The 27883-nt window shown below is 48.0% G+C and overlaps 1 protein-coding gene across 4 annotated transcripts in view; it reads left to right on the forward strand.

Annotated features, from left to right (window-relative positions):
* Positions 1 to 5785: 5785 nt before the first annotated feature.
* Positions 5786 to 27883, forward strand: part of PODXL (podocalyxin like) — a 45435-nt gene continuing 23337 nt past the window's right edge. For all 4 annotated transcript variants that reach the window (XM_054844883.1, XM_054844893.1, XM_054844902.1 and 1 more), the window contains exon 1: positions 5786 to 5916. In XM_054844883.1, the coding sequence (XP_054700858.1) occupies positions 5871 to 5916 (46 nt within the window). In that variant the 5' untranslated portion in view covers positions 5786 to 5870. The remainder of the gene's footprint in view (positions 5917 to 27883) is intronic.

Consider the following 27883-nt stretch of genomic DNA (forward strand, 5'->3'; position numbering starts at 1 on the left):
TAATGCCAGCTGCTGCTGCTCCAGAGGGCTTGGGTTTCACAGGAACCTTGTGCATCCCCGTGGAGACATCTCTAGCACCTGAGATGCTTCCAGGCACCTATTTTTAATCAACTGCACAATGTCCTCCTTTTCCAGTGATAATAATGGCAGTTCCAACACCACCTCAAATGGAGACACCTACAGCTACCCTGGAGACACAGATATATAAATGTAGGTGTCTTGGTCTGGACCCAAATCCACCACAGACAGGCACGTGTGTGCATCTGTGTGTGGTTGAGGTGGTCACTGAGATTCCTGGAGCCCGTGAGTTGCAGGTGGGTCAGCAGCTCACTGAAAACAAAGTTTCTCACTTCCTTCTCTTAAAAAATTAAACCCAAGAGAGTCAGAAATTACAGTTTTCTGAGTGGCCAAGTCCAAAGCAGAGTGGAGGAACAGAAGTCTTTCGAACTAGGATCATAGTTCAGATCAGGAGCTTATTTCAGAACTGAGGGCTGAACCTAGATTTTATAAGTCTTTGTCTAATATGTCGACTCCAAAAGGGTTTTTGCCTCTTCACTTGCAGGAGTTTGAGAAACCACCGCTAACCTCGTGAGTGGTATCCTGGACTGTTCTTAGCTTTCTCGAGACAATTCCTGCTCCCAAGGCAAGCTGCATTTCAGTTCCTCCTGCTGGGTCAGGTCCAGGCTAAGGAACAGACCCCCACATGACACTTCTGACTCCCCATCTCTTGAAATATCTGGAAATTGCCTCCGTTCCCCCTCCTATGCACACCACAACCTTTTCCCCTGTTTTTTTTTTTTTTTCTCATGAACAGCCTCTTTTCCTCACTTCAGATCTAGCTGCAAGTTTCACTCCATCACTGCAGCAGGGGGTTTGGAACTAGATGGTCTTTAAGGTCCCTTCCAATCCAAACCATTCTATGATTCTATGATTCTATGATCAACGGTCCTGTTTCCTTGTGGCTATCTGTCAGGCAGACATCAGATCATTTTTGTTTCTTGCTGAAGGGAAGGTAGTTTGGGGGTTTGGGTTTTTTTTTCCTTTACTTCCTGAAATAGCCACTGCTAGGAGCCCACATGCTATTGTTCACGCTGTTACTCACGTGAGAGGTATCAGCCCCGTGCGCTGCCATTCGTCTTCCCATCTTAACCCCAAATTTGAATTCCAAACAGTATTACTTTGTGCCCCGTTGCACAAGGAAGATAGGTGATGACATTCAATAAAATCGGATTACTGGCAAGTTAAATGATCCTAAGCTGGATCTCAGCCCGAGGATTTTCATGCTACATAGGCTTTCCTCGGTCATTTTCTGAGAAAAGAGGTAAATATTGCAAGGATGCCTGGAGACGTCAGTCAAATTTTATGATGAACCTGAACACAGCTGAGAAGGAATTATATGGTACAGAGAAGAAAAAGCTTTCTTTGGGAATTTATCCCAGTGCTGTGAGGAGCAAGAGCATCTCCTATGTCACATTTTCTTCTCCTTTGTACAGTGTACTTGTAAACGGTAGAAGAAATGGGGTTCCCACAGCCTTTGGGGAGCCATGGAAGCCTCTTATGGTTTCCCCAACAAAGAAATCTTGTGCCATGTGAAGTCTTCCTCTTTCTGAGACAGTTTGATCCCAGCTGAGTTACATACCTTTAAACCACTGCCTCCCTGTTCTGCTCTTTCACAATCTTAGACAAATATTTACCTGGGACATTCACAGGTATATGTGAGTCTGTGTGTGCTATTGCATCAATTTGAAGCTTAAAAAAGACACCTGGCTGACCTAAGCCCATGAGATTTTAAATAATAATAATGTTAATAATAAATTTTGGAGTAAATTCTTATCTTTTTGTTCCCATTTCTCAGGCAGATGTGCAGACCATTCTCCCAAGGGTTTCTCTGCACCTCTAAGGCATGCCTTTTCATGTTTGGAGTTGAAAGCAAAAGCCTTTACATAATTTCCTGATCCCAAGATGCTGGTATTTAGGAAAACCTCCAGAGCTGGGACACCATGATAAAGCTTCCAGTTAGCAATATCGCATGTCTTCGGCTGTAAAAGACTGTTACCTGTTTCTATGAAATGCTGATGCTTTTTTGACGCTCCTAGAAGCGCCCAGTTTCCCAAGTTAAGTTTTTTTCTGACCTTTTCCCCCAGCTGATGGTTAGGCATCGAAGCCAGATACGCTTTAACAGACATCCAGCTTTTGAAGCAGTCATGCTAAATATCCCTTCCTTTTTTCCTTCAGCTGCTCATGATTCATAGTCTTGATCTGACACCCTCTTAGTAATTATCCCCTTTGCAGCAGAGACGAAAGGCAGATCCTGAGCCGACGCAAGTGGGAATGCGCCTGCACCCTGCAAAGCAGGAGAAATAATGTGAGTCCTTTCTGCTACCCCCTTGGAGAAGGAGGTTTAACATCATATTTCTGGATGAAGCTGTTTTCCCAAGAAGCGGTGGCCGTGCCGTTATTTTAGCAGGTAATTGCCAGCAGCCAAGGTTTGCAGCAAGGGAGGACCTGCGTGACCATGCAGCAGGGAGCGGTCAGAGAGGAGGTGGGAGACCCTCTGGAGGTAGCCCTGCTGAGTGAGAAGCAATACCCGGCACAGATGGCAGAGTCGTTATAATTTGAGTATCCAATGATAACCACAAAACCCCCCAAAGGAAGCTTTCTGCACAGCATCCACCATCCCCCTGTGGTGACTGCACTCTCCTCCTTGTCCCTTAAGGCAAAAGGAGGTCCAACAAGCGGGCTGAGAGCAGATCCCTGCTGAGAACTGACAAAACTGCATAAGTAGCAGGGTGCCTGTTCTGATAATTTAAGAGAAAACCTACAGCCTAGATCAGCACTCCAAAAAGACTTAGGCATCAAATGCTCAGGAAGGTTCCCTCCTCCCTGCACAAGGCCAAAGGACCAGCACAGCCCAGATCTGCTGATGAGACCAGCCAGATGAAATTCTTCTCCTACCAACTCTCAATACAATGATTGCAGCATAAAACCAACGGTATTGAGGCCAGACTGATTTTTCAAGTGGATTTCAGGCCATTTTGTTTTCCTTAGGTCTATTTTAGTTGCTGCCAAGGGGGTTCTGTTCTTGCCACAGCTCTCACCCAACATGGAGACCCAACACACTTCGGGGGAGCCCCAGTCTCCCAGGCACTGTTACCCCAGAGCAATGTGCCGCAGGGTGTTTTTGCAGTATATTAAGGGTACTGGTGCGGTAAATAGAGAGTTTGAGGAGCTTGACATCACTTCCCTCCTCTGCATCCCAGCGACACTGTTACACTGATGCAGCTCAGGTTTCTACCTAGGCTGTCTTGACTTGGCAGTTAACACCGAAATATGCTGATCAGGAGTGTGTGCGTGTGGACTGTGATCTGTTATTAAAAAGAGAACTACTCTGCAGGGACAGAAGGAACTGCCTCCCTAATACTGGCAAGATTAATAATGTGCATCAACACATTCATTCATTTATTGCAACTTGAGTTTCATGGCTTTTAGGTACTGTGTAATGCAGAGTCGTAGCAAGACGAGGTGAGGCTGGGCTGAGGGACATGGAAAGTCTCTCTCCAGCACTGACCCAGAAGCTAAAATAAGGACAAGGAGGGTTTTTTTTTTCTGGGGACAACATGAAAAGCAGGTAGGGCAGACTGAGTGAACTAACCCACGCCTCTCCTCAAGTCTTCTCAAGGTGACCTTGCAACAAGAAGAAAGTCCATCTTTAACTGAAGGCATCAAGAAAACCAAATTTGAAGAGTCATTTTTGGAGTGAAGGTTATTTTTACCACCTCTGGGTCCAGGCTGGGAAGGTTCATGGTTTAGCAGGATCTGCCAGTGCAAGGGGGAGGATTCAGTTCAAAGCTCTGAGCTTATTTTTAGTCTCCTCCTAGCTGCAGTGAATGCTCCTTGCCTGAACGCTAGATGAAAAACTTTCAGCGCCCTTCCCTCTCGCCAATAAAAATGCAAAGATTTGATAATAATTTTGTCCTTAGTACTTTGGGCATGTTGCTTCCTTCAGGGTATTCTCGAACTGGTGCAAACCTTTCTTAGAAAATGTCTTATGCAAATGTACATTAATTTATTTAAATAATACTTGAAAGATTAGCTTAGTTTTGGAGGGGGTGCTGGGGTAATGCGTGGGACCAAAGCGTGGATGGGAGCACCGTGCCCAGGCTCTAGAGCTAGGAGTGACTGTAGCTGCTGCAGTGGTGGGGTGCTGGCCCCCACCAGGGCAATGCCTCCCCAGCAAGCCCCCCCACTGGGCATCCCCTGGGCCTTCGCCATCTCCCACTCCAGGGAATTCCCATGTCAACAAGGGGGAAGAAGAGGAATCTGGGGAATTTTGTACCATCGGAGCATAGACAGTGGAGGGGGTGTACCTGCACAGAGCAATCTCAAATTAACCCCCCCTCCAGGTAAGAACCCCAAATCAACCCCAAGCCATGATGAGAATCCTAGATCAAACCCTATCTAGATGAAAAATCCCAAGTAATCCCCACCCAGGTGGGAATCCAAAATCAATCCCCAAACTCCCATCCAGCCGAAAATCCCAAATCCACCCCCAAATGTCCATCCTGATAAAAATCACAGATTTCTCCCATACAGGTGGGAATCTCAAACTGATGCCCAGGTCCCCATCCAGATGAAAATCCCAAATCCTTACCCATGTGGGTGTGAATATGAAATCAATCTACAAACCCCCATCCAGATGAAACCCCCAAATTCCTCTCCCCTAAGCCCCTGTCCTGACAAAAACCCCAAATCCTCTCCAAGACCCCATCCTGATGAACACCCCAAATCTCTCCAACATGCAGATGGGTTATCCCACCATCCCCCAAGCCCCCATCCTGATGAAAACCTAAAATCCATCCCCAAACCCAACGAAACCCCCAAATTCCTAACTCCAACAAAATCTCCAAATCTCCCCCCCCCCATGAAGGGGGAATCCTAAATCAACCCCACTCCCCCCATTCCAATGATAACCCCAATTCCCCCCCATGTAGGTAAGAACCCGAAATCCCCCACAACCTCATCCCAACGAAAACCCTAAATCCTCCCCAACCTCCCAATTCCAATGAAACCCCTAAATCCCTCCATGTAGGTGAGAACCCCAAATCCCTACAAACCTCCCACCCTGATGAAAACCCCAAATCCCCCCCCATGCAGGCAGGAGTCGTCGTCGTCCCCATCCTCCCCCCCCCCTCCCCCAAGTCTCAGACCCAGAAAAAAACCCCAAATCCCTCCCAAGCTCTCATCCTGATGAATACCCCAAAACTCCCTCCAGGCAGGGAGGAACCCCACCACCCCTCAAGTCCCCATCTGATGAAAACCCAAATCCACCCTCAAACCCAATGAAACCCCCCCAAATCCATGCAGATAAGACCCCCAAATCCCCTCCAAACCCCCCAAAACCTAACGAAACCCCCAAATCCCCCCAATCCTGATGAAAATCACAACACACCCCCACCCCCAAACCCTCAATTCCAATGAAACCCCCAAATTTCCCCACGCAGGTGGGGAAATCCCAAATCCTCCCCAACCCCCCATCCCGATGATAACCCCTATCTCCCCCCCCCCCCATGCAGATTGTCCCCACCCCAACGAAACGCACAACGCACCCCCCCCGCAGGTGGACACCCCCCCCCCTTCCTTGTAGCCACCCTCCATCCCCGCTCCCCCCGAGCCGGGGGGGGGGGGGGCGGAGGCGGGGGCGGTCCGGGGCGGTGGTGCACCTCCCCCGGTGGCTGGAGAACGGAGCAGGGGGCGGAGGGGGGGGGGGGGGAACCGGGACCGGGGCCGGAGTCGGGGGAGGGCAGCGGCCGCCCGCCCCGCCGGGGAGAGAGCGCCGGGAGCCGCGGCGGGGACGGCCGCGCCGAGACACCATGCGGGCACCGCTGCTGCTGCCGCTGCTCCCGCTGCTGCTGCTCGGTAAGTGCCACCTCCCCGGGCCCCGCACGCCTCTCCCCGCTCAGCTGCCCCGCTTTTTACCCTCGCTTTGCTTCCCCCCCCCCCCCCCCCGAGCATCCCTCGCTTTTTCGCCTCCCCTCCCGCCCCCCCCCCCCTTTTTTTTCCCTTTACTGTTGGCTAGTTTGAAGCAAATTGGGCAGAAAGGTGGAAAATAAACTGGGGGATGCTGATTGCCCACCCGCTTTCTGAATCCAGGCTGATTAACCTTCTTCTTTAGAAACTAAGCACATCAAACCGTCCACGGCAGCTCAACTTGGGGCACAAGAGCCGCAGTGCTTGTTTCTTTATGCACCGGTATGAGCTAAACATGCCCCTTCTTTACTCGCTCATCCGGCTTTACAAAGCCTCTGGCCAGGGGTTTGGGCTCTTGGGAAACCGGTGTGCAAAGCACTGAGCCTCAAACCCCTCTTTTGGGGTCCCATCAAGTAAGGGGGGACCTTTGGTTTGGTTTGGTAAGGCCACTCTTGCAATGGTCCAGTGCTCCAAGTGCTGCACGTATTGAACGTGAGCCCTCACCCCTGGTTCGTGGGGATGGCGTGGGAAAAGAAGGGGAAAAAACTGGTAGGAAACAGGAAATCCCTGATGGAAGTTGATGGTGGAGTTGGAAAAAGGATAAACTTCTGGAGACCACTTCACCGAGGGGCAGCTGTGGAGCCGTGTGGGATGGGGGCTGCATCGCACCAGGGAGGTTTGGAAGTGGAAACAGCGTCCTGCAATAATGCTGGGATTAAGGGTGCTGTGGAAATGGCTGTGGGTGATGCAGTGGGAGGGCTGGTTCTTTGGCAAGGGCTTTCATAGGAGAGATGGCCATAAACTGCACCAAAAAGTAGTGGGGGAAGGAAATGCAGTGATTATTTGAAAAGTGAATAAAGGTAGGGAGAAGAGGCTTATTTCTTCCCTGTATTCAGGGAAAATGAGGAAGCGGGGAAATGAAACCAAAGTAAACCAAACCAAGCCAAACCAAACCAAAATAAAATAAAATAAGATGAAATCTTGCTCCGGGTCATGTCTCCCAGCAGAGCGTCTGCTGAGCTGAATGTGCTTTTATTTAAGGTAACAAAAGCTGGGGGACTCTCTGGAGGTAAAAGCACAAGTGGAGGCAGGGCCCTGGGGGTTTAACTACAGGGTGAATTCATGGAGGTCCGGCTGAAGTCTCTGCCTGCCCCTTTTTTTCCTGCTCTTCTCAGACTCGGGCTTGGTGGGCGAGCAGGTGTGAAGCCCCCGTCTCTCCCTGACACCGACATGGGCTTTAAAATAGCACATTAAAACTCAAGAAGCCTCAGCCTCATTAATATTGGCATAAAGCAAGAGCTGTTAATGCAATTTTTCTTGTGCCGGCCAGAATTTAGCTGAGTTTAGCTGACTTTGCCTTCTCAGAAGGTTTTGTTCTGCTTTTCAAAAACGGAGTGATAAATATGCTGGGATTGGTACAAAACAGGCTTTTAGTGGGAGGATGGTGGAGGGACCTGTTTCTATAGCACTCTCAAGTGATCCTATTACATTTTTCTCGGAAATTATTTGATTAAATCCTTCAAAACAATGTTTTCTGCCATTAGTGCTGCTCTTAAGTTTTGAAATAAGCTCCTCAGAGGCCCTTTTATGTTGCTCCCTGAGTACTGGCACCAGATTTTCTTCCTTAGGGACCAAAATAGGCATGTCTCCTTGCTGGGTGTTTGGGTTTGGAGTCCCAGAAGTGCTTAATTCTAAGGCTGGTATTGGCTGCAATCATCTGAGTTACTCAGAGCCTAAAATTTGTCTTTCCCTCCGCCCCCTAAAATGGGAAGTAGTTGGGTTTGTAAGTGAAATGGTAAGATTTTTGGTATCTTAAAAAAATAGTAATTGGGATGGAGCCCACGTGAGTTGCTCTGTTAAGATCGGATGTGAAATGGGTGGGTGAGCAGGCAGTTGGGATTTCGGAGTGTGGTTTTGGGTGTCATGAGGAAGAAGGTGACAACATTGCGCTTGAGGTAGAGCAGAATCAGCCCAAGGTTGCTGAAGTTTTTAAAAGCAGCTATTGTGGATATCGCTGTTTCGCTGGAAATACTTGCTTCCAGGTTCGTATCATCTCAGCCCCCTGATTCTGCAGAGATTCCCCCTTATTTCTCCTGCTGTAAATCAGAATAAAATCAGCCTGAGTGAGACAAGGCACAGCCAGTGTGTGCAAGAGATGCAGCAAATGTGACATCGAGCAAACAACATCCATAAATTCATCCAGCCTGCGAGGGGCTCAGAGTTACCCGTTACAGCGTGTTCACAGGACGTTTTATTTTATTTATTCTTTCCCCATATTAGATCTTCTATCCCACAGAGGGTATGATAGCAAAATTGCATCAGGAAGAGAAAAACGATACTTTTTATCCTCAGATGATTAAAAAGAGCCACTGCTCAAACCTGTCCCGGGGGCAAAAAAGGCAGGAAAGGGTTTTACTGGAGATCAACCCTTTGCCCAGCTCAAAGCAAACCACAGATTGATGGGTTTTAAATCCTTGTTGCCAAAACACCCCTTTTCATTCCCAAAGCAGTGCTGGCTCTCTGGTACTGGGAGTTTGTGTTCATCCAAGACAGGCTGTCAAAGACAGACGTGCATTTTTTAAAATCCATTTGAGCCATTGAATACCAATCTTGACACAGGCAGGAGCAGGCAGTTGGGGCCATGCCTACAGGAAAAGAAAAGAATTTGTTAACCAGAGAGTTTTAAAATCAGCACTGAAGCAGAGAGTATCTTCTTATATATTTGCTGTTGGAGAAACTTTGATAAGGTTTCTGCAACGTTTTTGCAAGCTGTTTTAGCAGTGCAATGCCTTTGATTCCCCAGTGGCAAAGCAGATACAGTAATGATACCCCGTGGGTCTGTTTAGGAGGCTTAATTAAAGAATTGTTTGTAAAGCACTTGAAGATCCTTGGATGAAAGGAGCTGGAACCATGCAATACACTGATTTAATTCCAGAGTTGCTTTAAAGGCTTATGACGAGGAGGATGGTGATCATTCATGTTGGTGGTAATGGGAGACCAGCTGGAAATACAGCTCTCAGCATTTGCAGGGAGGTTGGGGTTGCGCTTTGGTTATTATTTGCCCTGTAAATCATGCATTTTCACTCCCCATCTGCACTCTCTAAAAGAGCTAAGCCTGCCGACACGAGCTCTGGGGTGTTTTGGGGCTCAGACTGTGGGGACTGATGGAGGTTAATTATAGCCAGCAAGGATCCCTCAGGTTGTGCAATAGCCCCCGGGTTATTCTGGGTGTTGTATCGCTATACGAGAGCAGAGAGGAGCTGTTGGGGTTTACGTGCAGAACCGCATCCATCCCACCTACTCACACCTGCCCTGAATTTTGCCCCCTTCTCCATGATGCTGGACTGAGTGGCTCCTTTGTCCTGTCCCCAAGGACCCACTGCAGCACCCAGAGCCCCTTGATGCTCTGTGGGATGAGGGAGGATGGAGCGAATGGGGCTTCATCCTTACAGAGTGATGTTCTGGGGAAGTGAGATCCTGCCATAACATCCAGCTGAGCTGCTCTGTGCTGCAGGAGCTCAAGCCTCAAGCCCAGGTGCCTTCAGTAGCTACATCTCCAGGTGGTCCAAGCGGTAGCAGGACCAAGTACATAGTGACCAACACACCCACGGGTGTGCAGAAATTCCTCCCTCCCAGCTGCTGAGCTGATGGAGAGCGACACATAGGCAGAAATGTGCAGGTCATGAGCCTGAGCATCCCCCTCACCTTCAGTCCTGCTGCCAGCCCAACGGCATGCTTGCGTGACAGACAAACACTTTCAGCTCTGCTGAGAGCCAAACATCACGGGAGGGTTTGACCTTTGCAGGAATCCAGGTGGCCCGGTTTGGTCCATTCCCCGTGTGCAGGCATGTGAAATCTCACAAACCCTCCAAAGCGTTTTTGCATGCTTCTGCCAACTTCCTCGTCGAAAGCCTGTTTACGTGCACAGCTTCTTCCATAACTGGCCAATCTCCACCTAAGGATGTTGTTTCTGAATTTTTGCAATGCCTGCCCTTTCCTTCACGGAGAGCTCTTGACCAAACCTTGCTTGCTTTTTTTTTATTTTTTTTTATTTTTTTTTTATTCTAAGCAATGCACACAGTCATCTGGCATTTGTTCTCCAGCTACCTGCGCTCAGTTTCCCACAACCCCCAGGGCTTTGCCAAATAGTCCACGTCACAGACAGCAGCGCCTTTGGTCTTAGAATTGCTAAGCAAATCCACTGCGTGTTTCTCTTGCAGCTTGTGAGACAACCAGGCACGAGCCTGGTTCTGCATGGGGGTCTTGCAGGTTCTACTGCACGATGAGGTTTGGGGATTCACTGCTCATCTCCCCCAAAACCCTTTCCATGTGCCACTGGTGCTTAACAACAACAACAAAAAAATTTAAAAAAAAATCCCTGTCTTTTCCCCTAAACTGCCTGGTGTGATGGTGTCTCACACCCTAGGGTGAGGTGCTTGCTCCTGTGGCTTCTTTCTTTGTTATTTGGGAGGGATGGGCAGAGTTCATCTGAGCTTTGTCAGGTTTTAACGGCTCTAATTGCATATTTGCCTGTTGTAGCGCTGGGCTGAAGCCTCACGGTTTTTTTGTTCTGGAGGTCCTTGAGGAATATGTAGATCCACTTGAAACTGAGTGGAGGCAGGAGGGACACGCTCTGCCAGTATCACAGCTCCAGTTTCGAGGTGCCTAAGCATTGGGACTAGCCTATATCCAAAACCATGTTACTTTTGAGCTAAACAACCCTGTCTGAGAAGGTAGACAGAGCCAGGGAGAAAAAGATGAGCTGCTTTGTTATTGCAGAAAAATCATAAATGATCTGGTATGGTCTGAAGAGCTGAAATGCTGTTTAAAGGGTTGGCTGTGCTGCAGTTTCTCTGTCTATCTTGCATGTGTCTGCTTAGAGTACACACCGTTTGGTGGAGAGACCACACGGTGAGTGTTCAGGGATGGGAAGATGCTCTCAGTTGGGGTCTCCAAGGCTGCTGCAGTACAAATAGCGTCAACGAAGACCTGGCGAGCAGGGGGCTGCAGTGCAACAACAGCTTTCCATGGCCAGAAGCAACCTTGCGACGCTGCAAGGGGAGGGTGGAGAAGTCACAAGCCACATTTAGAGGGCTTTTGTCGTGGTACCTCATAACTTTGGAGCTGAGCCCTGTGCTGTGATTCAGGAGGAGATGCTGACTTTGCGCTGCTTGTTTCTACCCCTTTACAATGTGACCACCTGGGGCCATGCTGATGCAGTGGTATTTTTCTTCTAGCTAAACTTCCAGGTGATGGGTACCAGTGTCCTCACCTCCTTCCACAGCCAAGGGAGAGGGACAGGTTCCTTCAAGGATGACGTAGCCTGCTTCAAGTTAGGTGCCGTCTTTGAATTGCAAATAGTGCTAGAAATAGTGAGTGCCTTGGGGAGTCTGGGAAAATGCCAATAGTAACGTTACTGCCTTCTGGGAGTGCAAAAAAGCTCTGTGGTAGGTTATTTGGGGTGACCTTCTTGGGGGTTTCATGTACATAGTTACTTGACTGGAGCCATAGTGTGTCTCAGAGTCAGCCTTCGGTACCAAATATTGCTGAAAGCCATTGGGAACCAGCAAATGCCAGGATGTCCCATCAACCCTAGAGAGAATAAAACCCTCTCTCCATCAACAGATGGAGTGAAATTGCTCCAAACCCCAAAGGCACCAATATCCTCCATTAATCATTTGTTTATTGGATCCCAGGTCTTGTCAATGAAGTTTTTCTCATCACTAAATGTGGCTGCTTTGCAAATCTTTGCATCTTTGCAGCGCACACTGCTCTGCGTGTTGCAGGCACCTTTTCTGTCCCGTAAATAACGTACGTCTCACGGTTTGCTTGGCTGCAGGCCAGGAGCCCTCGGCAGGCAACCGTGACAGTTTGGTGACAAAGTATTGCAAGGAGACGGGGAGAATGCAAACAACTTATTAAAATTAACTCAGCGTAATGCCTCAACGCCCAACATAGAGCAGAAGGGGTAATGAAGGGGAATGAGCCTTTATTTCGGGCGATGGGAATTCAGCGCTGCTGAAGCACCTGCTTTTAGATGTGCATCCGCAGTAAAGCAGCTGCGGGAAGGCAACGTGCCAGGTTGAGATTTGGCTTTCAGCATGGCTCGACTTGTGCGTAAAGTCCAAGGTCCTGCGTCTCGGTGTAGTGCTGGGGCTGGGCGGCAGCAGAAGGGGAATGGGTGCTGGTTTGGGTAAGTTGGGATGAGCTGCCTTGTGGAAGAAGGGAAAAGGGAGTTCTGGTATTGCCAGCTCTTCTGCAGTTGTTGCAGGTTGTTTTTTTCCTCCCACTGAAGGACCCACGGTAATGCCATGTACGTTCAGATACTTAGCCGGGGTGTTTAAGGTTGGAGCTGAGTTATCCTTGAATACAGTTGCTTTTAGTGGAGAAAGAGGGAGGCATCTTCTGAAAGCAGTTCAGATGTGTCTTGGGACGATTTGGCCCCTAGAGACGCTTGTCTCTATGCATGGTCCCCAACAGGGTCTGATGTTAGGCCAAAAATATCCAGGATCTGCCCCTGGAAATCTTTACGCTGCATAACAGTATCTGTATTTTCTTAAAAATGGCAAAAAAGTGTGGGTTTCAGGATGTGGGAGAACTTCTTGGTGGTGGGTCAGGAGAACACCCTAAAGGCTGCAAAATGGAAAGGCGGATAAGAACACGGTCATCGTGTTTAAAAACCAAGACTGTGTTTGAAGCCAGGTGCAGGACAGATTCCTTAGAAAAAGGCAGACAGGATCTGTGTTAAAACCTCCTCCAAAATGGAAAAGGTAATTTTTTATTACCGAGTTAGTCCCATTTTAGATGTTGCTTTGAGGTCTGGCTCATATTCTTAGCATCCTTAATAAAAATTGGATTAATCCAGTGGCTTTTTCTCTGTCTTACAAGTTCTGTGTGCAGGGTGCTTTGGTCTTATGCCACATGGCTCATGAGACTGGTGAAAGGAGTAGGAAAGTCATTTTGTAGTGGAGGAGTAAGGCCTTAGTTATTAATGGCAAAGGCTGAAATTTTCTCTCTCAGCCTTAATCGATTTTAGTAAATTTAACTGGAGGAGGAGGTAGAAACTGGCTTAGCGTTATTAAGCTGTAGTACTTAAAGATATATTAAATGTAGAGAAATGAGGAGACAACCTTGTCAGAAATTTATTCTAAGTGGCTTCTGCTAGATACGGGCAAAGAGAAAATGTCAGATTTCTAACTTTGACAAAGGGGACTTGAAAGACTCTGCAGAAGGGTTTGGAGAAACACTGTTTGAGAAAGTGCTTCTTTGAAACCTAACAGCAAAGACCACTTTTTTTTTTTTTTTTCTCCTCCCCAGAGTCTAAAGGCAGGAGGGTGAGATAAGGCATTCCACCACGTACGCAAATGGGGAAAAAAAATGGAAAAGTTTAAATGATACTGCTGCAGCTTGCGGAAAATGGATAGCTCTCAGGGTGACTATTATACACTGCTTATCAAGATACTGTATGCCTTGACTATGAGAAAAAGCAGAGTAGTTACTGTGCTCTCCAGCACGGATCCAGTTGGCAGTGGTTATACTGGAATAACATCAAGTAACCAATATATATACATTAAATAAGGAATTAAAGTTGTCCTTGCTGGACATTTCTAATTTATTAATCAACAGAAGAAATGCTTAAAGTACAGGTAAGAGAAACAAGTTTTCTACCAGGTACTAGGGCAGCTAATAAGGAGCGCCCTCAAATCAGGTTGGGATTGCACAACTCCAAAACCAGCATTCTTGTTCATGCATTTTTTTCAGCCATCTTCCCACTCTCTAGCTGCTGGTGACCTGATTTGGTTTCAGAGCCTAAACAAATAAAAATAACAAATGAACAAATAAAAACTTGTTCCCATAGATTTCTCTTGGCGAAGTGGAGAAAGTAGCAACACACAGTAAATGCATGAAATGACCCTCTCTGGGTTTATTTTCCCTTTTTTCATTTTTTTCTTCTAATATTGGTTTAGCTTTCAGATCGATCAATCCCCTGATCTGGTCTGACACAACGCTATGACGTGTTTGCGCTCTCCACTGCCTCTTTCAAAGGGCACATGAATTTACACCAAATCAAAGCCATGCCATAAGCACACCGAAATTGCATGTGACAATGAAAAACCGGGCGGCAGTGATGTCTGTGCTGCAAATGGGATGAACCAGCCATTGCCATGGGGCTCCTGGCAAAGTCCAATCCAGCCAAGAGACAACCAGGGCAAAACATGAGTGAAATGGGATGCGGCATTGCATCGGCTGTGAGGCCGGCAAGTGAAAAAAATCACACCCTTGACCCCATTTTTCAAGCACGTAGGAGTTAATCTCAGCCCACCTGGGTGGCTCTCGAGATCATCGCCTCCACGCTCACCCAAGCCTTGAGGTAATTCATATGCCAAAAAAGCAATGAGAGATGCTGACCCCTTTGGCACAAGTGATAAATTTTCCTGTCCCAAACAGTCATACGGAATATTGTGGAAAAGTAAGTTTTGAGCTTATTACAACGCCCTGGTATAAAAAATTATTTTGTTTCCTTAAGATTTTCCCAGACAGCTAAAGAAAAACCCCTGAAGACTCTCAGATTATGCAATTTTGAAGGCCTCTAAGATAGTTCCTACCCGTGAATGGTGCCAATAAATCCCCATTAACTGCATTCAACCGGAGAATGTCCTTTTTTTTCTCATTAAAGCCTCACAAAGGGTTCAAAACCTCATCTTATGGCAGGGTGCTTTGATTTGAATTGATGTGGCTTAAATTATGACTTTTAATCACAATTTAAGATAAGAAGAAAGCCTTAATTTGAATGATTTGATTTTAATCATGTTTTTCATTTACAATTCATAGCTATATCCCGTAAGCAGGGCTGATTCTCCTCAGTTGCTCATTGTAAAACTTGGAGATTTACAGCCCACTCTTGCCTTTCAGCTGTGTTTTCTAACCAGGTGGACACATACGAACATGTTTGTTTAAGCAATAATATAGCCTGCCACCGCTCTGTTTTGATTTCTAATTTATGCATCTTTTAAGTCTTCCTAGGTAATGATGAATAATACTAATTTGGGGCTTATTGGTAGCAATCGCTCTTTACTTGTAGAAGAAATTTCTGTTAAACTGACAGATGCAAAACAGCATTTAAAATTCCTTGAAGATACATCGAGTAACCAAGGTCCTGGATACCTAGCACATAAACTTTTCAAAATACATTTGAGTTTAATGCTAAGCAATTCATTGAGCAAATCTCAAGCGTCAATCTTTGATGCCGTTAGTGACTGAAATGAATTGTTTCATGTCCCTCGAGTGTTTTGAATAAACAGGAGTCATTCCCTTAAAACTCACTTTTACTGTTTAAAATGGGAGAGGAAGCAATTTTGGTTTTAAGCTGCCAGTTTCCAGTTGTTTTCGCAGCTTAGAATTAACTGTTGATGGAGCAGCTGAATATGTCTGTCCTTGATCTGCAGAGAGAATTTAAACGGCTAGTCGAAGGTTTATATTCATAATTTTTGACCATCTAGCTGAAGGCAGAAGAACCCACGCTTAGTGTCTGGATACCCTGGATATCTGCCCATAACGTGGGCAGACAGTGATTAAAGGAAAGAAAAGCAAGAATTAATCAGGCATCCTTTCATTGGCTGCCCAGTTTTTGTCTCGCATCCAAATCCAGTCCCATTTAGTGTTGGAAAATCCAAGTTCCCCAAGTGCCATGGGTGTCCTGGTTGGGTTTAGTCCTGTTGCAATGTATTTAATCTTGTCTTTGGTGCAGGATGACAAAATTTGGCCTTTCACAAATTAGGAGGAGATTTGGCCATGATGGATTGTGGCCCATGGCAGTGCACACACCCTTTCCCAATGGGACAAGGCTGATTTGCGGCAATCCTTCTTGTGTCCAGGAAAAGAATGTAGCCGAGTAGATCCTGGTGGATCTCCATCCATCCACAATGCATGCCTATCATGGGGGTCCAGGGAGGATGGGAGTGATAAAAATTTCTCCTCTTCTTTCCAAAGTAAAACACTATTGACAATTTTGCAAAGTCTGGTGGAGCCTGGAGCCCTTCATCCAGCCTATTTCGATGCATCTCCTTGCTAATCCTACATAAGAGCATTTTCTCCAACAGGCTTGACAAATAAAACATTGCCATTTAAGGTAACAATCACAGGGGAAAAAAAGAAGGAAAAGAAATCTTGACAACTGACACATCCTCGGTGCAGTGTCTTGAGGACACCTTCATTAAACAGGAAGCTGCCAAGAGCAATTATTGCCACCAAGACGATTGCAATTACCACTCCTGCCATCACTGCTCTGCCCGTAGCCATTACAGCTATTGGGGTATCACCTCCATGGTGTGGACACATCTGCTTCTGCTATGACATGTCAGTTAAGGCTGATAAAGTTGTCTGATACGCTGCAGTTAGGCCCAGCTCAAGATGGAGGATGCACTAACATCATTCACAGAATCATAGAATGGTTTGGGTTGGAAGGGACCTTAAAGACCATCTAGTTCCAGCCCCCTGCCATGGGCAGGGACACCCTCCACTAGCCCAGGTTGCCCAAAGCCCCATCCAACCTGGCCTTGAACACTGCCAGGGAGCCAGGGGCAGCCACAGCTTCTCTGGGCAACCTGTGCCAGGGCCTCACCACTCTCACAGGGAAGAATTTCTTCCTAATATCTAACCTAAATCTACCCTTTTTCAGTTTAAAGCCATGACCCCTTGTCCTATCACTACTCGCCCATGTAACCAGTCCCTCTCCAGTTTTCCCGTAGCCCCTTCAGGTACTGAAAGGTGCTCTAAGGTTCCTCCGGAGCCTTCTCTTCTCCAGGCTGAACAACCCCAACTGTCTCAGCCTGTCTCCATAGCAGAGGTGCTCCAGCCCTCTGATCATCTTTGTGGCCTCCTCTGGACTCACTCTAGACTCTGGGCCAGATCCTGCAGTCCTCACTCTGCATTTCATCAGGCCAAGTCCCTCTCAGGCTGTTGGGAGGAGCAATATCCCATGGTTGTCATGCTCCAGAGAAGCTCTGCCATGGTGAGTGGTTCTCAAAGTCTGGTCCATAATTTACCATCTCACCCAAAACTCTATTTTCTGTGGGGTTTTCCAACAAGGAGAAGGTTGATAGTGGATGGGATAGTGTTTAGCAATTCCTAATGAGGGCAAGGATGGCCATTACAACCACCACTGTGGGCTGCACAACCAAGCACAAAGCCTATCGCCCATCACCATCCACGTTCTCCACATCAGTGTTCCTCCAAATCATGGCTTCAGCTGCTGGGGGGTGATTTACGGCAGCCAAGTCTGGAAAAAAAAGCTGTTCTTTTGGCAAAGGAAGTCCTATTATGAAGTCTGGCCATGGGTAGCTGACAGCTGTGTGGGGTAAAGTTTTGGGTGTTTTAAAGAGTTTTTGGTGGCACAGCCAGCCCCCAAGGAAGCAGGGCTCTCCTTCCCCTGATCACATTAGAAACGGAGATTACGACGTCTCATCGGTATCTCTGATGGAAGAAAAGTGACTCAGCCCTGTGAGCAGCACCTGCAGGACCCTCTGCACGCACTGCCCAGCCACCGCAGAAACTCCCGTGATCGCAGGACATGGCACAAACAACCGGATAGACATCAGGATGGCTGCAGAGCCCCAGCATGGTGCTTACCAGTGGGAAAGTGGGAGGGGAACCACGGAGAGCTGGTGCATTTTGGACAAAACCCAAAGCCAAGCTCTGGCGTGGTGGTTGCTGAGGTTCTGCTGCAATATGACTCTGTATCTCAGCTGTGCTCTTACACAGAAAAATCCCACTTACAGTCCCAATAAAAACCTGCAAAAAGCCCCCCGGAAAAAAAAAAAAAAAAGTCAGGAAATCACCAAAAGAAGAAGCCGTGTGTGCTGTGCAGATTTGATGAGAAATACTTGGGGGACAGCCATGCCAAAGGAATGCCGGCTATTTCGGGGCTGTATTTGTGTTTGAGCTGGTGGATGAGGGCTGCAGCTCTCCGCTTTGTCTTCCGTGAAAGCGTTTTGCGTGTCTGGCGGGACCGCTCCAATCTGATTAGGAAGGGGCTTGCCCGGGGGGGCAGCAGCGATGCAGGGATATAAGCTGCTTTCCCCAGGACCAGGCGCTGGGAGCTGCCCCGAGCCGGAGAACACAGCCCAGCTGGCCTTTTAAGGAGGGTTTCCTTATAATCCAGCTCAGAAGCAGTTTTGGGGCAGGGGTTTATTTCTGTCTTGCCCAGGAAAACTGGTACCCTGAGGTGCTGCAAGAAGGGGGCTGATAATGCGGATGGGTGAGTGGGATCAGGGCTAGGAAACCTCTGCAGGCAAATTGGCTTTGGAGCTGGTTTTTGGAGAGCACTTTTAGGATTGCACTTTATTTATTTATTTACTTACTCCCATCCTGAAGGCTGACGCTCATCGCAGCGGGGGGCTTGGGGAAGGGAAGGGTAAGAAAAGCGCAGCTGGTGAGTTGTTTCTGCAAGGATTTTGGCTTGGTCTGAGCAGAGGCACGCATCCCGTCGGGGGACAGGAGAGAGCAAGGGGTAATAAGATTTTGCCTCTGCCCAAATCTGCTCACAGCCTGCCTCTGAAGTGGGTAAAGGTATTCCTGCGGCAGGAATGTGTTTCATAGAAGAAGAGAAAGACCCTCAGATCTCTTGGCTCCTGTTTTAAGCAAAAAGACTGCTCTTTGCCGAGATGGACAGATGTGTGTGAGATGCCTGTGGGCAGATTTTCCGTATTTCTTCCCCCAAAAGGCAGGGAATGACTTATAGCAACTTGGTGCCACCTGGACCTTGCAGAACTTCCCAAAGTCCCAGCAAATTGTCCCAGCAAATTGTCCCAGCCTGTTCAATCCATGGCTGTTACCATGTAGTTACAAAACTATGAAGAGTGGGAAAAGGAGGAGCCTTCTCCTTGATAATATAGATTAGGAAAAAATGCATTTGTTCCGTAGCAATAAATATCAGGGTTTGGATCGGGTTTTGAGCCAGCTTTCCAGGGGTGAGAATCTGTGTGCGCGTGCAGCAGCGCGGTGCTGAGCGTCCTGGTGCTGTAACTCATCTCCATCGCAGGTGCCTTCAGCCCGCCATGCATCTGTGCTGTTTGCAAGATGGGCATTTGCTCCACTTCTTGCTTTTCTCCAACATGGTTCTGCTCCTGTTTGGGAGAGCTGGTTCAAATCTGCAGCAGCAAAAGACTCAGCCATCTGCTGCGTCCATAGTCTCAAAATGCAACGCCGGGCTGCCAGCATGCGTGTCCTATTTATTTGGCCGCTGTGCTGTGCAGAAGCTTGCTGGGCGAAGGACCTGGCTCTGTTGTTTTGCATCATTTGGGCATTTCAGCCTCTCATCCGTGACGCTGTGGCCCACATAGAGAAGTCTGGGTACTGGAGGGAACCCAGATGGTGATGGACAAGCAGAGATGCTCATGTGCTAAGTGACCCCAGCTAACAGGGGCCAGGAGCTTGCACCAGAGAACAGTGTCTGGCTTGCTAGTTATTAATTATTTAAAGCAATGATACAATCAGTTACCAAGGGTTATCAATAAGCATTGCTAAAACCGCTGTTTGTTTTTGATGCCTCAGCTTTTTCTTGCCCCCATGGTCAGCAGGCTCAGGGCTTGATTTCTGAGAGCTGCCCTGACTGGAGTGAAGGAGTGTTTTGCCCAGATAATAATTTCCAGAGACATCTGCATGAGATTGGGCTCAGGGTAGCAGGAGGGTCTTTTTGCACATCTGACGGTGCTTCTCCGAATGTGGATTTGAAGGCTGTGTGGGGATTTTTCAGTAATCAGTGCCTTTCTATAATCAGGGATGCTGGTTTTCTTGTATCTCATAAAATAGGGCAGTTTTTGCAGCAAAGCCATGCTTTGATTTAGCAGCGATCACCTGCAAACATGACAGAGCTGTTCACCAGTGTAGCACATTCCCAGTGTGGGGCTGCATTTGCTCTCCTTCGCCCTCCCCATACCTACCCCCCAGCTCCAGGATTGCAACCAGCAGCACCCACCGAATTCCAGTTCAGTTCCCTCTCCCTCACTCTCCTCTGCTGATGGCTTTCTGCGGGTCCTATCATGGATCTGACCTGCAGTCCCTGCTCTCTCCTCCCATCTCCAAGCCCACCACCGCTCCAGCTCGGTTTTCTAAAGGAAATGTCCAAGCCGATGTGTCAGAGTTTCACTGCTGAGCCAAACGCAGGATCTGGTCTCTGCCATCCTGGGAGCAGAGTAATTTGGATATTATCACGAAGCCCAGCCCCACGTCCTCCTTCCACACCCAGAGCGGTGGGTCACTTCTCTGGGTCCCCTCCAAAATGGGAGACCAACGTGGGGTTTGCAGACCTGCCGGCCTCTCTTAGGAGAAAGCGGAGGATGATTAACAGCAGGGAGGGGATGCAGTTCCTTCTTCCTTCCTGCTTCCTTTGCTCCCTTCCCTTGCCCTGCCGTGGCCTGCCCTGCGGCACGACTGCCAGACGCTGCCCTGGAGAGAAGGGTTATGGTGGAAGGAGGATGTCAGTGAAGCCCTGAGCTCAAAAGATGACATGGACAGGCATCTTTTCCAACCAGACTGTGAGCTTTCCTTTCCAATAGGTACCATATATTTTTTGCTGGAATTTCTCAGTGTGCAACTGTTCCATTAAAACCTACCGCAGCCTGCTTGCACTGAGTGCAAAGTACTGCATCCCCAACCCGGCGACTTCCCACAACTTCCCATGCTCTTCTGCTCAGCTGTAACCACGCAGGAATCCCATTCCTTGCTGGGCTGCTGGGTGGACAACATTGTTACCCTATTGAGTCATAACAATGAGGTCATTGGGCTGGAAAGACAATGTCATTCAGCAGCCAAGAACCCAGCTGGCTGATCCCGGTTGTGTCTCATCTCCTGTGACAAAGCCACATTTAATTGACTAATTAGAGCCTTTGCAGGCTCCATCTTGGAAGGGGTAACCAAAATATGCATTGTTCTTCGTCAGCATTAAGTCAGGCCAGTTGGCCAACTAATAAGTGAGACCTTTTCTCCTTCTCCACTTGCTACTTGCTGTGTAGGCCTAAATTTCAGGTCCTGGCAATGGAAAAGCCTCCTCAGAGATGTACCACCATGTGTTTCAGAGCAAGCTGACTGCTTGAATGAGGACCCAAGGACCTCAAGTGAGCCCACCCAAAGCCCACTCTGTTCCAACATGACCCAGCACAAACTACTTTGGGATGGCCTCTCTGCATTGCCATCCCACCTGTTGTTGAGACTTGATATTTTGGGTTCCCGCTTCCCATAGGAGTTTGATATTGCACCTATACCTATGGGATTGGGGTGCTCCTATACTCTGTGTACCCTACAAGAACAATTTGCCTGGCCCACACACCCAGTGGATAGGCCAGCTTCAGCCCAGGACTGGCTGTGGACCAGTGGCATTTTTCTGCCCACTTACAGGTCTTCTTTCCCTTTATGCACCTTTTGGGTGGTGCAAGCAGGGTGCCTGCAGCATAGGCAGAAAGCAGGGAAAAGTCCAAGTACTGGCAAGCTGTGTCCACAGTAAATCTCTGCTTCCCTCAACTGAGTGCTCCTGCAGTGTCGGGACCTTCACCACTCTCTGAGTAAAGATGTTGTGAGCCCTAAGACCAGTTGGCACTTCTGCTCTTGACATTTCTTGCTCTTTCTGAGTAAGATCATCCTGTAAACAGTGAATAAATGTGCCCTAAGGGACTTAGGATAAACGCTGTTTAGTGCTGCTAGGTTGCCATTTCCATTAAGCTCTCAATTTTTTTCCTACCCACAATGTGATTGTCTTAAATCAGATTTATCTTCTTTTTGCTGCCCAGGCCCAGTTGAGCAGGAACGTTGGGTGTATGTTTACTGCGGCTGGTGTCCCAGCCCTAAAGCACAGCAGCCGCTTCTTTTGAAGAACATACAAAGCAAGGAAGAGGAGCAATTGTTTGGGAGGAAGTTGAACCATAATGTAATAGACTCCCATGGGGATTACGATTAGTAATTATTTGTATTGCTCTGGCACCTAACCAAGGTTGGGGCCCTGGTTAGAAAGGTGCTGGACCAGCCCGTAAATGAAGACAGCTCCTCTATCCAAAATCTATCCACTCTTGCATGCAGAGACAGGGGAAACTGAGGCAGGAAGAGGTTAAGAAATGTAACCAGGGTTGTTTCAGAGGGTTGTGGTTGAGCAAGGATGTGAGCCAGCACATAGCGCTGACAAGAGCATCCTTCCTCTCTGGGGGTAAATGGTTAGGGCTTCTCTACTTGTGCTCCTCACAGCTTCATAAAAGAGGCCACTGGGTAATAAATATGCTGTGTTGGCGAATCCTGCACTAGGACAGCACTGGAAAAGGTCATCTCTCACTGTTTGCACCTTTCATCAGTGATTCATGTGATCACGAGTATTATATTAAGGAGAAGAAGAGCAGGAGCTGTTGAAGAACAGAAGTTCTTCAAATGGAAACTGAGTCCCAGTGCTCTTGAAAAATAAAACTAACCAAAAAAAAGAGCTAAAATGGGTATTCTTTTTCTGTAAAACTGACTGTTTCAGGAGAGTTAAATAATGAGGCAATTATGAATTTGCCAACAATAGAAGTTGATCAGATTACACAGCCTGTAAAGCCAGATCGTCACTGGAGCCATTTGGTGGGAAAGAAACTCTGTGCCAGACAGTCTTTAAATAGTTTTGAATAGGAGGGAGGGTTAGCTGTGTCCTTCCCTTCCTAGGCTCTCCCCACCTAAAGAATAGCACTGAGCCTCCTGCCAAGTCCACTGTGTCCAATCAATGCCCGAAGGCTCAACTCACATGCACAGCTATATAAATATATGTAGGTGCATACGTATATGCATGTGTATATATAGAGAGCTCCAAATTATCCGGGAAGACCCCACCCTGAGGGAGGTGTGGGTGGGGAGCTGAAGAAAAAAAGGTGGGACCCAAAATAGCACTGACACACAAAGGATCCCAAGGAAATGTGAAGCCCTCCTCACAGCGTTAACAGGAAATCTCTGGGCTGCTGGCTCAGTAACCCTGGCTAGCCAAGGTCATGGGGGACTGATCGTGGTGGAGGGAGAGATCCTGCCATCCAGCTTGGCTCTTCTGCAAAAACATGGGGTCAGGGGCGTGCGGAGGCAGGTCTTATGTCGGTGAAGATTTGCAGGTGTCCCAGATGTGCCTGCGGAGGAACCTGTCCCCAGTGTAGCCTGAATGAGCAGCAAAGCAGATGGCACTGGGGAATGGATATTTAACTAGGAATCACCCAAAAATGGGATGCTTGATGAGGTCACTAGTGCCTCTTGGACATGGCTCCTGTGTTACGTGGCATCACTTGTGTCTTTAGCCACTTCACATCACAGCACCTTTGAGTCTCAAAGGACCAAAGATCATAGAATCATAGAATATCTCAAGTTGAGAGGGACCCATAAGGATCATCAAGTCCAAGAAGTGTTCAGGTCATTGTCTTTGGGTCCATCCTGGCTTGGTGGTGGGCAATGCATGGATGGGCTGCACAAGGCAATGTGACTCGAGACCCCAAAAAGGGTAAAAATAAAGTCGCTGGCTGGAAGGCATAAATTTGGTCTGACTCATCAAAGGCAATGAGTGTACAAAGGAGGGTGAGGCTTCAGATCTTATCGCCTCCTCGCCATCGCTTTTCAGCTGGGCCTTTCTGCCCATAGGGTGGGCAAGCATCTTCTGAGTCCTGCCCTGACCATGGCCCCGCCAGAGCCTGGCAGCCTCCCCACCAAAAACCTTGGTGGCAGGAGCAGGCAAAGGCTGTTGTAGATTCCTGCTGTAAATCTTTGGGGGAGATGGGGAGGAAAGGGAAGTGCAACAAGTGGGGGACAACGCTTTGCAACGCTGCAGCGGTGCTGTGTGCCAGCACAAACTGACCTTCCAGTCACCCATCTCCATTTTATTTCCTCTTGCACCGGAGCTACCTGTGACCACGCTGAGGTCTCCTTGTTCCTTTAAGTTTGGAGTCTCTCCTCTTGTTTTCTGCCCCTTAGGGCTGCAGCTTGGACCTCCTCCATGCCAGGCCTTCAGCAAGCATCAGCCTCCAGCTGAGGTTGGCATCCTTAATTTCAATGGCACAAGTTTGGGCATTAGACCCCTGCTGCTAATGCCAGCTTTAATGTCCCTCTGTGGTCTGGCTTTGTTGGTCTGTGAGGTCACAGAGAAGCCAATAGTCCCTGTTTGGGTTTGGGGTTGACTCTTTCCCTTTAGGAAGAGCCCCCGCCACAAGAAGGGACATATTTCCTCTACTCCCCTTCCTCATTTCAAGAGTTACTGTGATTCTTACAAAAACTGGGGACTTTTTGGCTGCAAAACCTACCCACAGGAGATCTGCACATTTGTTGCTTTGCAAGACCCTTGTGGCCCTCATCTCTCATGGATAGAGTCTAAACACATCGCCGATGCACGGTGCCTAACTTGCGTGACATTAGACAACCCTTCCCCAGTGCTGGCCAGCTGGCAGAGGTTCAGCCAGCAGGATGAGTAGCTCAGGGCCAACTCCTTCCCCGCATTGCTCAACATGAACCCAAATATGAAACCAGCCAGCTGGAGAGGAGGGCAAGGCGATGAATTCTGTCTCCCCATGCCAAGCAGCGAGGCTGCTTCTCGCTGTGGATACACAAGCCCACCTTGCCTCTCTGTCCACTTGCCTACCCTGTCCTAGAAGACGGTGGATGGACCCCACTGCCTGCTGCACCATGCACCCACCCCCCAGTCCTGCAGTGGGGTCTGTCCACTGTCTTCTCATTGTCCTGCCTTTCTCCATGACAAAAACTGAGCAAATGACAAGAGCTGACCATGTGACATCAAATCTGATGTCAATCACCGTTTTCTATCTCCAGGAATGGGGAAACGCCAACCTGAGCTGGGAAGGCAGGTATGCCCCATCCCCGATGTTTGGTCAGTGTCAGTGCCCAATGTGATATTTGGGGGCTTGTTTGTGTGGGGACCAACACCAGATTTCTCCTGAATGGACTTTTTAAAATTGCATCAGCTCCCTCCTTGTCAGCTTTCAGAGCTAAGGAGACTTTAATTTGATTTAAGCTACTTCATTTTGGCTAAATTAAATGAGGGCTGATTTAAAGCTGAACAAGAGTGGCCACCTGGTGGGTTGTGTGCACTTTGACTAATCCACTCTGAAATCATACCTTCTTTTAATTTTAGATTAATTTTCCCAAGTACCTCTGTGTAGACAAGCCATCAGGCTGAATAAAAATTAGTTCCTGTCTCACAGGCTTATGTCCTCACTACTTCTCAAGTTGTCTGGAGTAGTCCTCCAGGAAAAACCAGCAAGGGATGATCATCTTTCTGGGGTGAAAAGCATAGGGAGGAACTTCTCTGTCTCGATGAATAAATCTGTCCTCCCAGCCATCCTCATGTGGTGAGCAGCAGCTCTGTGGTAGGGCTGGAGAAAGGAGGTCAGGTCTCCAGGAGGAGCTGTTGTGATGTGACAGTTCAGCCCTCAAGAGCAAACTGGTGGCTTTGGCCAAGCAACTCTTAGTGTTGGCTTCTCTGAAGGGCTCCTTACCACCACCTTGCTGACAGCTTCAGTGCTCCTTACTGCTGAAGTCAATTGGTGGGCCAGCCTTCAACCCTTGCTGGAGAGAGGTGGTGAAGCTGGGCGGTCTCCTCATGGACTCAGGGTGGCATTGCCAATCTGCTAGTCTTAGTTTCTCAGTCCTTCCTGTGGACCTGAGATTCCTGTCTAAATTCATACAAATCTAGGCTTTTAATCTATTTACTTTAAAAACAAACAAACAAACAAACAAAAAACCCAAACAGGCTTTTTTAACATTCATGTTGGCAGACAAAAGCCCGAAAGAGTATCTTGAAGACTTGCAGCATGAAAGTTATACAAGAAAAATCCCAAATGTTCAGTGTATAACAAAGTTGTGTCTTATGACATTCTGGTGATTTTCAGTGTCGCTTTGATTCACGGCTGTTGTTTAGGGCCAGAGGTAGCTGGGCTTTACCTTGCTGCAGAGTGACTTTTGTGGCCCATTACTCAGTGTAAACCTTGAGTTTCTTCCAAAGTCCCTGGGTGACTTTTGCCAAAATAGAGGGGTCTCAGTGCTAAATGTACCAGACATCGTGTCCTTCAGCCGATGGGTGATTGATGGTCGCTTGATACAGGAGTAGGCTGTACTGCCACAAATCTTGCTTCGAAGCAGCAAGGTCATCAGGGGACAACTCCATGCTAACGGTGTAAAGGAGGCAGGAGAAGGGCAGGAGCATGGCTACGTTCTGTGCTTTGGAGGGTCTGGTCAGGCTGGGAGGTGCGGCTTTTTTGGCTCATGCTCCCCGTGTTTCCGCTCCAGCAGCTCCGCTACCGTTTCCTGCATGATGAGGCATTTCTGTTTGGGCTGCAAAGAGTCCATGGTTCATTTTGCAGCCGGGGAAAGGTGCTGGGCTGGAGCCGGGCCCCTTACAAATCCCGTCAGCCCCCGATGGAAAGAGGATGTTTCCAGGCTTGGTGATGAAAAATGTCTGGGGCTGGGGTGGATGGAGCTGTGCATGTGTGTCTGTGTTTGTTTGCCTCCTTGACAACCTTGTGTGAAGGATTTCGGAGCCTTAGTTTTCCACATTGGTCTTCCTGTCTCCTTTTGATTATTTTTTCATCTTTCCCTTCACTTCTTAGATAGCTACAGACTTTCCATGGGAAGAGTCGTGGAGACACAATCCTAAATAGGATGTCCTATGTTTATTCGTAAGAGAGGCTGGACTCGTGCTTCCTCCAACCACTGGCATCCCTCGCCTCTGGCTGGAGCTGGCCATGGGATGGAGCACTCCCTGGGGTGGACCAGTTGGGTCCATTTGGGTGAAAGATGCTTCTGATCACAATTTTCTGGCAATAAGCAGTCTTGGAGGAGACATATGGGAAAGGTCCAAGCGTGGCATGGAAGACAATTCAACAACAATGTTTTTGAGAAGATGGGAGTGAGGAGTGCTGAGATGATAGTTCTGCTCCCTCAAATCCACTGTCTGGTCATTAATTAGTACAGCAAATGAACCCATTTCTGCTTCCCCAAATGTGGTGTTTAGAGGGACCAAGGGAGCAAGAAGGAGAGGTGTCAGGGCTGCAGGGGAAGAGGAGTGTGTCCAAGTAGGGAGACATGTCTTGGGATGATTAATTTTAATATTTGTCATACTTCCAAATGAAACAGCAGGCAAGCTGAGCTGGCTCAAATAGTTGCAGAAAGAGCTGATGGAGAATTTGTTAATGAAGCAGGTTTCTCGTCAGAAAATGCCACTTCATCAGAACCCGTATTTTGGGGACGTGTGTTGCAGTCCTGGCAGGAAAGGCGTCTCAGGCTGCAGATGGGTTTCTTGGTCAAAATCAAGGAGGTTTAAAGGCTGTTGTGTGAATAAAATAAAGTCAGGCAGATCTAACAGAAGGGATGGACCAGCCAAAGCTTGCAAGAGGTTTGGTTCAATTCCTGCTCTCTGAGCTTCAGGGTTACTTCCACTGGGTAAAATAGGGACAACTTAAAATTTTCCCAGGTTTGAATTAAAACAGAGTGGCTTTTGGCTACTGTAGGGATGTGAGTGACTGCAAAATCCTGCAGACTGATAAGAGTCCTCAGAATGATGCTAAGGTGCTGCAGGGACATGCCCCAAATCTCCAGCCAAGGGGTATCTGCAGGCTAGCAGGAGGAAGCCCTGGATGCTCCTCTTCATCAGGAGATGGAGCAAAACCCCTCAGGGCTTGAAGCACATCCATTTTCTCCCTGCATATCCAGCCAGTAAGGGCTCATTGGGTAAGTCAAGTCCTTCAGGACAGAAGCTGTGGCTGCAGGTTCATTTCATTTGACAGCAGAGAAGAGGACACGTGTCAGTGTTACTGCCTTGATTTCGCTGTCACTTGCATGCAAGATCTAAACAGTATCGATCTGAGGGTCTTTTCATTAGAGCCTTTTCACAGTGGGGTAAAGGAGGTTCCTGGCTAAAAAC

Source organism: Grus americana, chromosome 1 (assembly GCF_028858705.1).
Source record: "Grus americana isolate bGruAme1 chromosome 1, bGruAme1.mat, whole genome shotgun sequence".
NCBI lineage: Eukaryota > Metazoa > Chordata > Aves > Gruiformes > Gruidae > Grus > Grus americana.